At 57.8% G+C, this 11,076-nt stretch overlaps 1 protein-coding gene across 5 annotated transcripts in view; it reads left to right on the top strand.

The window, feature by feature from the left end:
- The first annotated feature begins 256 nt into the window (after positions 1-256).
- Positions 257-11,076, top strand: part of SIRT3 (sirtuin 3) — a 34,567-nt gene continuing 23,747 nt past the window's right edge. For 2 of the 5 annotated variants that reach the window (XM_023542205.2, XM_010602250.3), the window contains exons 1-4: positions 257-352; positions 5,553-5,736; positions 6,034-6,266; positions 10,223-10,323. In XM_023542205.2, the coding sequence (XP_023397973.1) occupies positions 274-352; positions 5,553-5,736; positions 6,034-6,266; positions 10,223-10,323 (597 nt within the window). In that variant the 5' untranslated portion in view covers positions 257-273. Of the gene's footprint in view, positions 353-770; positions 1,204-2,535; positions 2,633-5,552; positions 5,737-6,033; positions 6,267-10,222; positions 10,324-11,076 lie in introns of those variants that run through there. The other 3 variants (XM_064287465.1, XM_064287464.1, XM_023542206.2) reach the window with 3 other exon arrangements.

Here is an 11,076-nt window from a genome sequence, read left to right as displayed (position 1 = left end):
GGGGCAAGTGCTGCTGGGCCGGGAGGCGGGCACGGACGCGAGGGGCGGGGCAAGTGCTGCTGGGCCGGGAGGCGGGCACGGACGCGAGGGGCGGGGCAAGTGCTGCTGGGCCGGGAGGCGGGCACGACGTGGGGGGCGGGGCAAGAGCGTGCCGTGGGCGGGGCGGGCGCGGACGTGCGGGGCGGGGCAAGAGCGTGCTGTGGGCGGGGCGGGCGCGGACGTGCGGGGCGGGGCACGTGCTGCTGGGCGGGGACGCTGGCGGCCGCGGAGAAGATGGCGCTGTGGGCTAGCCGCGCGGTGCTAGCGCTGAGGAAGCGGTTCCTCCCCGCCAGCAGGCCCTGGGGCGCGGGAGGTGAGCGGGCCTGCGGCCGCCGACCTCAGTTCGTCCTGGGGCCGCCCGAGGGCCGGGGCGGGCGGTCGTCTCGGGCTCGCGGGCGCTTCCCGCGGGGGTGGCTGCGGGCGCGAAGGCCGCGGGGGCGCTGCGTCCCGGGCGGGGCGGCCTCGGCCTGCGCGTCCTCCCGGAGCTCGGGGTCCCGCGGGCGTGGCGGCGGTCCGCGTGGCCCGGCCGGTGTCGGCTCCCTAACGTACCCGGCCGGCTTCGCGCCGAGCCACAGCCACCGCCGTCCCGGGCGCTCCCCGCGTGTGTTCGTGCCCGTGGGCAGGCGCCCTGGAGCCGGCTTCCGCTCGCCGCGAGCCCGGGCCCAGCGGAGCCCCAGCCTGCCCGGCGCTGCGCCGTCCTCACGGCCGACGCCTGGAGCCGCCGCTGCAGCCGCTGTCAGTCCCGCGCTGCGGCGCTGGCTCGTGCTCTGCCGGGCGTGGGGGCCTCCTCCAGGGGCTGGTCCCTGCTGACAGCGTGCCCGAAGTGTGTCAGATGCAGCCTCGCCGTCCTTGCTTCTGAGGAGCGTTCCAGCTCTACTGCTGGGCAGATTGTCCCTTCTCTTGGCACTCCATGGTGCATTCGACGACATTCTTTGCCAACACCACAATTCAAAGGCATGGATTCCCCTTCAGTCGTCCTTATTCCTTGTCCAGCTTTCACATGCATATCAGGTGATTGAAAACACCGTGGTTTCGGTCAGGCGCACCTTAGTCCTCAAGGTGACATCTTTGCTTCTCAACACTTCAAAGAAGTCTTTTGCAGCAGGTGTGGCCAATGCAGTGTGTCCTTTGATTTCTTGACTGCGACTTCTATGGGTGTTGATTGTAAGTCCAAGTAAAATGAAACCCTTGACAACTTCAGTCTTTTCTCTCTATATCCTGATGTTGCTCATTGGTCCAGTTGTGAGGATTTTTGCTTTCTTTATGTTGAGGTGCAGTCCATATTGAAGGTTGTAGTCTTTGGTCTTCATCAGTAAGTGCTTCAAGTCCACTTCACTTTCAGCAAACAAGGTTTTGTCATCTGCATAAGGCAGGTTGTTAATGAGTCTTCCTCCAATCCTGATGCCCCGTTCTTCTTCATATAGTCTAGCTTCTCGGATTATTTGCTTGGTGTACAGAGTGAATAGGTATGGTGAAAGGATACAACCCTGACACACACCTTTCCTGACTTTAAACCACGCAGAATCCCCTTGTTCTGTTTGAACGAGTGCCTCTTGATCTAAGTTCAGGTTCTTCATGAGCATAATTAAGTGTTCTGGAATTCCTCTTCTTTGCAATGTTACCCATGATTTGTTATGATCCACACAGTTGAATGCTAATCTGTAGGATTCCATTCTATGGGTTTTTGTAATTAACCGTTTCCTTATTGATATGATTTTCAATATTTAGTTCTTACAAATAGTTCTGAGCAATAACCTTGTTCATACACTACTTTTTAGGTGAATTTTTATCAGTGAAACTGCTGCGTCTAAAAGTATATACATTTTTAGCGTTTCCCCTTACCCCATAAAGGTTCTGCAGTTAGTCTCCTACGAGCGTATGTCCATACCCTTATACACAGCAGTTACACTTGGAATCTTACCTAGGAACTGATCCTACATGTGGAAAAATCTTCAGGCCCAGAGTTGTTAATCAGTGTTATTTGTAGAGTTAAAAATTGGAAACAAACCTAAACGACCAGTGAGTGAATATTTGAGTAAAATAAGCTTGTTACTTAATGTCATTTTCCATGGTTACTAAAAATATCAGTGAAGAGTTTGTAAGGAAGATGCTGGGGAGTCATTCATCCTGCCAGCAAACTATTCCTTAACTCTTACTCCATGGCAGACCCTTGTTCTAGGTGCTGGGGAAAGAGCAGGGTACTTGCTGTAGAGGTACTCCCCTGAGTCGGGGTGTGGGGCTGCCCTGACGAGCTGTCAGTTTGCACAGGTTTTCAGCCCTTTGAATTTCTGCCCCTTGGCTTTTGAGTTTGAGGCTCGTACATGAAATCACCCCTTGTTTCCCTCTTCACGGTATCTCCCAGTCAGCACCTGTGCCCACCTCAGGGTCCCCAGTCCCCGACTCCCAGCAGTTTCAGACCATAGAGCGTCTACTTTAAGTACTGTACCCCAAGTACATTCTGTGCAGGTGGTAAAACCCTGTCCATCTGTCTGTCAGTGACTCAGATGAGGACTACGCATGACGTGCCTCAGCAGACGCTCAATGGTGGCGACAGCTTCTCTTCTGCTCTGCAGCTTGCGTCTAGAGGATCTCGGTAAATGCTGCTGGGTCCAGTTCTTGGTGCTATGCGAAGTGAGGGAGGGATGCAGCTGGAGGGGTACTTTCCCTCTTGCACCCAGTGTGCCTGGTCAGGTGCTTTTCTGCAAGCCGTTGATGCGGAGACCTTCTTCAGGATTTGTTCTGGCTCTGTTGCAAGAGCATTGGGGAGGGGTGGGGTTGTGTGTGGGTTTTATTCCTTGCTGTGTTTCCTGTACTTTCTGCTGGGAAGTTTACAGCTCCAGGTTCTTCCAGCAAGACTGTAAGAACCATCTCCAGCTCCCTTGTTCTTAGCCTTGGTACTGAGTAACTTGACAGAGGTGGGGTGAGGTGGGCTCTGCCCATTCTGGTGCTTGCCCTCGGGGTCCTCCATCACTTCTCATCACAGCCCACCCACTTCTTATTACAGGGCCTCCTTTTCACTTCTCATCACAGCCCTACCTTCTCATCACACCCCCCTCCCCACTTCTCATTACAGTCCCCTCTTTCATTTCTCATCACAGCTCCCCCTTTACTTCCCATCACAGCCCCCCTTCACTTCTCATCACAGAACCCCTTCAGTTCTCACCGCAGCCCCCCACTTCTCATCACAGCCCCCTTCACTTCTCATCACAGCCTCCACTTCTCATCACAGCCCCCCACTTCTCATCACAGATCCCCACTTCTCATCACAGCCCCCCTTCTCATCACAGCCTCCCACTTCTCATCACAGCCCTGCTTTCTCACCACAGGGCCCTCCCTCCCTCCCTTTGCTCATCACAAATGTCCAGAGGCTGCTTTCTCTGTGGTGCTTATCCTCCTGTGCTGCCTGGGGGCCCTGTGATGAGAAGTGATGAGGGGGCTGCTCATGAGTCAGATGGCATGGGGAAGGTCTTGGTGCAGTAAGATGGCGTGGGGTAGGGTCTCAGTGCAGTCAGGGATGGTTTGGTGGAGGGTCTGTGCGTCAGATGGCTTGGGGGGTGGTCTCAGTTTCTGGGCCTGTGGTCACCTCTTCATACCTCATTTCTGGTCCTGGGCATTTCTTGTGGGACCCAGTAGTGCCAAAGCAAACTGAAGGTGCTGCAAGACAGCAGGTATCTAGGGACCGAGGTGTAGGAACCTATTTTGGGGTGCCATAGCCTGGCTTCTGTCAGCCCTGCTTCTGGGTGGGAAGGTCAGTGGAGGGCTTCAAGGTCACCTCCTGGGAGAGCTGTGCAAAAGGGCCATGCAGTGGGGCCCAGTGACACTGACCTTGCGCCAGTCCCTGGGCGGTGTGGAGGTGATATAGGGCATGGTGGTTAGGTGCAGGGGAACCCCCTCTGGACCCTGGGGAGCTCTAGTGGTGGGGCCCCTGTGCTGGAGGCCCAGGGCTACCCAGGGCGCTGCTTCACGTTGCCGTGTGTCACCTAGTCCTGCTCCCCGGGCGTGGTGAAAGGTCACTGTTCTCACCACAGCTGACCTTGCTGTGGCCTCACCCTCCAGAGCGGCCTTGGCCCCGGTTCTAGAGCTTTGTGGAGAGTGCCCGGCATGTCCATTGCGCCACGCCTCAACTGTGTGATCGTAAGAGCTGCCGCCTGAGGTGGCTGTGAGTGCTGGAGAGGCTGGGGCCTGGGAACTGTCGAATCGCCTTATGTGGCCTTTGTTCTCAGTTCTTTCAAGCCAGACCAACACCTGTGGTGTAGTGACTTTCCTTGTGTGGCCTTTTGCCCTTATTTTTTGGAAATTGACCTTAGGGGATTTCCTGGCTTTTTGACCCTCCCTGAGGTTTTGTTACTTTTGCCCTGTTTGGCTGGAGAGCCCCACCTGATCGTTGACAAAGGAGCGTGAGGACTGGCTTATTAAAAACCCTAGAACACGGAGTCTCAGGTGGGGTTTCCCAGTTGATGTGAGCCAGGAGGGAAGCCCTGCACAGAAAACCCTCCCAGACCTGGTTGAAGGCTGCTACACCCTTGAGGAGCTTCGAGAGCCTGAGGGTGACAAAGAGCTATCCAAGGTCCTGATTGAGAAGGGGGCGCCAGCTGTGATATGTAATATTGCGTTTACTGGTTGAAAAGTTTCCTGATTGGTGAGAAGGACCATCTCTTCTTGGAAGAGTAAGCATCTCCCCTGAGGACCCATCCAAGACCTTGCTGTATGCTTTTTTTCATTTATGTATTTCTCCGTTATGTTGTTATGTTGAAGTTGTTATTATAGGTATGGTGTTTCACTGAGCTCTGTGAGTCATTTCGGTGACTTATCAGACCTAAAGGGAGCAGTGGGACCAGCTTTTTTGTAGTGCAAGGAGTTGTGTGGATCTCTGTGCTTGTGCCTGGTACCCACTGCTTTAGCCCTGGGTGGCTAGGGATGAAATAGAAGAGCTGTCTGGGCCAGGGGACGAAAGCTAAGATTGTCAGATGACGTGTGTGGAATGGAGTATGTTATCCATCACACAATTTGGCATCTGAGTTGCGTGATCTTAGTCTCCCTAGACTGGTTTGCCCAATTGGTGCTGTGAGCAGGCTGGAATTGCTGATCCTTTGCCGGCAGCAGTTTGAACCCTGCCTCTCAGCATGCGAATGTTCCTTCTAGAATGGTCTGTGGAGCCTGAAGTTTGGTACGCTGTGTTTCCTTGCGTGTCACTATACCTTTGTCACAGCCAAGGCGTGCGGATATGGCCTGTGGCGTGGGGCCTGTCTCTGAGCGCCGGGCTTCTGTACAGCATCATGGGGCGACTTCCTCATTGGCGTGGTCCCAGTGACCTAGACCCTGCTTTAGGACAGTGCTGTGTTTTAGGCCCATGATTACCCTGATGAGGAAGGTGCTCATTTGAGGCTTGGGGGAGTTGTGTGGCCATCCTGGGGTGGAGTGGCAGGAGGCTGGGCCTTGGCTCTTCTCACTGGCATGATATGATTGCTGTCTGTCATATTTTCCACTTTGTGCTTTTCCCATCCGTGTTGCAGGTGAGAGAAGGCCTGTGTCCCTGTCTGCCTGTGGCTCAAGAGATTCTGGAGGGGGAGGTGGCAGTGCAAGGGAGCAGCTGTCCTTGCAGGATATAGCTGAGCTGATCCGGACCAGAGCCTGCCAGAGGGTGGTGGTCATGGTGGGGGCCGGCATCAGCACACCCAGCGGCATCCCTGACTTCAGGTGCTGTGCTGCCACCCTTGGCATGCCCCCCCACCCCCCTCGCCCCCTCCTGCCCTCCTCAGTCCCCCATCATCCACGCCCCCCTCGCCCCCTCCCGCCCTCCTCAGTCCCCCATCATCCACGCCCCCCTCGCCCCTCCTGCCCTCCTCAGCCCCCTTCAGCCCCCCTCACCATCCTCACTCCCCTCACCTCCTCTCGCCCTCTTGGGCTCCCCCACCATCTTTGGCTCCTCACTGCCTCATCCTCAGGGCCCCCTCCATTTGCCACCCCTTCCTCAGGGCGTCTTTCTCTTTGCAGGTCTCCGGGGCGGGGCCTCTACAGCAGTCTCCAGCAGTACGACATCCCGTACCCTGAGGCTATTTTTGAACTGTCATTCTTCTTCCGAAACCCCAAGCCCTTTTTCACTTTGGCCAAGGAGCTGTACCCCGGGAACTTCAGGCCCAACGTGACTCACTACTTCCTCCGGCTCCTGCATGATAAGGGGCTGCTGCTGCGGCTCTACACGCAGAACATTGATGGGCTCGAGCGGGGTGAGCACGCCTTCTCCCTGTTGAGGGCCAGGGCAGCTCTGCTGCTGCGGCTCTACACTCAGGACACTGATGGGCTCGAGCGGGGTGAGCGCTCCTTCTCCCTGTTGAGGGGCAGGGCAGCTCCGCTGCTGCGGGCTCTGCACGCAGGACATTGATGGGCTCGAGCGGGGTGAGCGCTCCTTCTCCCTGTTGAGGGGCAGGGCAGCTCCACTGCTGCGGCTCTGCACGCAGGACATTGATGGGCTCGAGCGGGGTGAGCACACCTTCTCCCTGTTGAGGGCCAGGGCAGCTCTGCTGCTGCGGCTCTACACTCAGGACACTGATGGGCTCGAGCGGGGTGAGCGCTCCTTCTCCCTGTTGAGGGGCAGGGCAGCTCTGCTGCTGCGGCTCTACACTCAGGACATTGATGGGCTCGAGCGGGGTGAGCGCTCCTTCTCCCTGTTGAGGGGCAGGGCAGCTCCACCGCTGCGGGCTCTGCACGCAGGACATTGATGGGCTCAAGCGGGGTGAGCGCTCCTTCTCCCTGTTGAGGGGCAGGGCAGCTCCACTGCTGCGGCTCTGCACGCAGGACACTGATGGGCTCAAGCGGGGTGAGCGCTCCTTCTCCCTGTTGAGGGGCAGGGCAGCTCCACTGCTGCGGACTCCGCACGCAGGACATTGATGGGCTCAAGCGGGGTGAGCGCTCCTTCTCCCTGTTGAGGGGCAGGGCAGCTCCACTGCTGCGGCTCTACACTCAGGACATTGATGGGCTCGAGCGGGGTGAGCGCTCCTTCTCCCTGTTGAGGGGCAGGGCAGCTCCACTGCTGCGGACTCTGCACACAGGACATTGATGGGCTCGAGCGGGGTGAGCACGCCTTCTCCCTGTTGAGGGCCAGGGCAGCTCTGCTGCTGCGGCTCTACACTCAGGACATTGATGGGCTCGAGCGGGGTGAGTGCTCCTTCTCCCTGTTGAGGGGCAGGGCAGCTCCGCTGCTGTGGGCTCTGCACGCAGGACATTGATGGGCTCGAGCGGGGTGAGCGCTCCTTCTCCCTGTTGAGGGGCAGGGCAGCTCCACTGCTGCGGCTCTGCACGCAGGACATTGATGGGCTCGAGCGGGGTGAGCGCTCCTTCTCCCTGTTGAGGGGCAGGGCAGCTCTGCTGCTGCGGCTCTGCACGCAAGACATTGATGGGCTCGAGCGGGGTGAGCGCTCCTTCTCCCTGTTGAGGGCCAGGGCAGCTCCACTGCTGCGGCTCTGCACGCAGGACATTGATGGGCTCGAGCGGGGTGAGCGCTCCTTCTCCCTGTTGAGGGGCAGGGCAGCTCCGCTGCTGCGGGCTCTGCACGCAGGACATTGATGGGCTCGAGCGGGGTGAGCGCTCCTTCTCCCTGTTGAGGGGCAGGGCAGCTCCACTGCTGCGGCTCTGCACGCAGGACATTGACGGGCTCGAGCGGGGGGAGCGCTCCTTCTCCCTGTTGAGGGCCAGGGCAGCTCTGCTGCTGCGGGCTCTGCACTCAGGACACTGATGGGCTCGAGCGGGGTGAGCGCTCCTTCTCCCTGTTGAGGGGCAGGGCAGCTCTGCTGCTGCGGGCTCTGCACGCAGGACATTGATGGGCTCGAGCGGGGTGCGCGCTCCTTCTCCCTGTTGAGGGCCAGGGCAGCTCTGCTGCTGCGGGCTCTGCACGCAGGACATTGATGGGCTCGAGCGGGGTGCGCGCTCCTTCTCCCTGTTGAGGGCCAGGGCAGCTCTGCTGCTGCGGGCTCTGCACGCAGGACATTGATGGGCTCGAGTGGGGTGAGCGCTCCTTCTCCCTGTTGAGGGGCAGGGCAGCTCCACTGCTGCGGACTCTGCACGCAGGACACGCAGGACACTGATGGGCTCGAGCGGGGTGAGCGCTCCTTCTCCCTGTTGAGGGGCAGGGCAGCTCCGCTGCTGCGGGCTCTGCACGCAGGACATTGATGGGCTCGAGCGGGGTGAGTGCTCCTTCTCCCTGTTGAGGGGCAGGGCAGCTCCACTGCTGCGGCTCTACACTCAGCACACTGATGGGCTTGAGCGGGGTGAGCGCTCCTTTTCCCTGTTGAGGGGCAGGGCAGCTCCACTGCTGCGGGCTCTGCACGCAGGACATTGATGGGCTCGAGCGGGGTGAGCGCTCCTTCTCCCTGTTGAGGGGCAGGGCAGCTCCACTGCTGCGGCTCTGCACGCAGGACATTGACGGGCTCGAGCGGGGTGAGCGCTCCTTCTCCCTGTTGAGGGCCAGGGCAGCTCTGCTGCTGCGGGCTCTGCACTCAGGACACTGATGGGCTCGAGCGGGGTGAGCGCTCCTTCTCCCTGTTGAGGGGCAGGGCAGCTCTGCTGCTGCGGGCTCTGCACGCAGGACATTGATGGGCTCGAGCGGGGTGCGCGCTCCTTCTCCCTGTTGAGGGCCAGGGCAGCTCTGCTGCTGCGGGCTCTGCACGCAGGACATTGATGGGCTCGAGCGGGGTGCGCGCTCCTTCTCCCTGTTGAGGGCCAGGGCAGCTCTGCTGCTGCGGGCTCTGCACGCAGGACATTGATGGGCTCGAGTGGGGTGAGCGCTCCTTCTCCCTGTTGAGGGGCAGGGCAGCTCCACTGCTGCGGACTCTGCACGCAGGACACGCAGGACACTGATGGGCTCGAGCGGGGTGAGCGCTCCTTCTCCCTGTTGAGGGGCAGGGCAGCTCCGCTGCTGCGGGCTCTGCACGCAGGACATTGATGGGCTCGAGCGGGGTGAGTGCTCCTTCTCCCTGTTGAGGGGCAGGGCAGCTCCACTGCTGCGGCTCTACACTCAGCACACTGATGGGCTTGAGCGGGGTGAGCGCTCCTTTTCCCTGTTGAGGGGCAGGGCAGCTCCACTGCTGCGGGCTCTGCACGCAGGACATTGATGGGCTCGAGCGGGGTGAGCGCTCCTTCTCCCTGTTGAGGGGCAGGGCAGCTCCGCTGGACAGGGCCCAGTGCTCACTCCATGACCTCTGACCCCTTCTCCCATGTGCCTGGGGGCTCTCGTTTGAGGCTGAGCTGAAGCTGATTTGGGGAGCTTCCGGTTTTGTTAGTCTGATGTGATGACTTCTTTCCTTCTAAACTGTTTTGTTTATTACTAAGTTTTCAAGCATCTGGAGATAAAAAGTTATCGTCATACATGTCTCCCCTCACCACCCCAGATTACTTTGAAGAAAATTCCATACACATAAGTGTAATCTACCTATATACTAGTAGGTATCGCTTAGAGGTGAGGACTTTTAAGACATTGCCACAATGCCATTCTCACACCAAAAACACGCATTAACTCCTCAGTGTCCTTGAGTGTGCAATATGTGCTGTCTCCTCCCAGTCTAGGTGGCCTCGCCAGCATGCAGCCCTGAGGCCAGGGAGCTTCAGTGGGGCCTCTTCCTGTGTGTGGTGCCATCAGGCCAGCAGCTGCTCTCCAGGCTGTGCCATGTTGTGGTTTAAAGTGTTGTTGCCTAGAGTTCGGGAAATGCTTACTTCTTAGAAGGAGTCTGTAGCATGGACCCCAGAGCCCAGGTGGTGCCCATGCCTGGAGCTGCTCTTAGCCTGGGTGCACCCAGCTAGGCCGTGGGTCTTGGCTTGGCAATCAGCACACTCCTGGCGTGTCGTGGGAACCACCTAGAGACTCTCAGAAGCAGATGGCGGTAACAGATCCTGTTTAACTAGTCATCTCTTGTCTGTTTTTTGCCAAGCAATTTTTTTGAAGTTTATCGTATTATTTTCACCCTTTCATTTGGTGTCTTTAGAATAGAAAATGTATTCCAGTATTGCGTGTAATTTTATCTGAACTTTTGTCCTTTGTTTTGGCTAACCTGGCTCTAGTGGGCGTCCCTCCTGCCCTGTGCATTCTCTGGTCATCAGCGTCACCTGTAAGTGGCACAGTCAGGGCCAGTGGGCTCAGTGGGCTGCGGCTCCTCTAGGCACCTGTGGTGCTCACCTGAGGTTTGAATTGCAGCATCCGGCATCCCTGCCTCGAAGCTGGTTGAAGCTCATGGCACCTTCGCGTCAGCCACCTGCACCATCTGTCTCCGATCCTGCCCTGGGGAAGACTTCTGGGTGAGTGCACCCTGCGGCTGCCCCTCTGCAGCATGAGGTAGTCTGGGAAGTGGGTCTTCATGAGCACGTGGAAGTGTCTCCTTTAGAAATGTAATTTTAAAAATTGGAAATGTAATATGTTTTTAAATTAGAAATGTAGTACGCATGGAGGAGACAGCGCAAGGTGGTGGTTTAGTCAGACTGTCTGTACTGTTCCACAGCAAAGTCCCAAGAAACCAAGTGAAACAGATACCAATGACAATCCTGAAACCCTGGGAATGAAATGGAAAGGTAGAGATTAGATTGAACACCGATTGGAAAAAAACTGAACAAAAACAAGGAATGAGAAGACATACAGAGTGGAGGTGCCCTGCCAGCTGGCCTGGCATAGGTGGCCATCTTGAGACAAAGCCAGCAGTGATCCCGGGTGAAGAGCACAGGAAGGCAGCTTCACAGAACACCCCGCTTTTTGCATTTGGTCAGGCCCAGGCCCCAGTTGCTGGCTGCACCTGACAAGAAGTGCCCAGGCACCCACTTCTGGTGATCAGAGAAGCATGCTCCCCCTCCCCCTGACTGCTTGGTGACTAGCAGCATGAACACTCCCCACCCCTGGGGAAAGAGAAACTGTGTAGACATACCCAGGGTGAAGCAAGGTGAGCAGAACATAAACCGGATCTAAAGAGGGAAAGTACAGGTAGGAAGGCGAGAACTCCAGGGATCCTGGCATTCACAGAGCAGAAGGGAGCCAGGATCCAGAGATGGGACTCCTCACCA

Source organism: Loxodonta africana, chromosome 7, assembly GCF_030014295.1.
Source record: "Loxodonta africana isolate mLoxAfr1 chromosome 7, mLoxAfr1.hap2, whole genome shotgun sequence".
In the NCBI taxonomy this organism is placed as follows: domain Eukaryota; kingdom Metazoa; phylum Chordata; class Mammalia; order Proboscidea; family Elephantidae; genus Loxodonta; species Loxodonta africana.
This window is presented reverse-complemented; position numbering and strand designations above follow the sequence as displayed.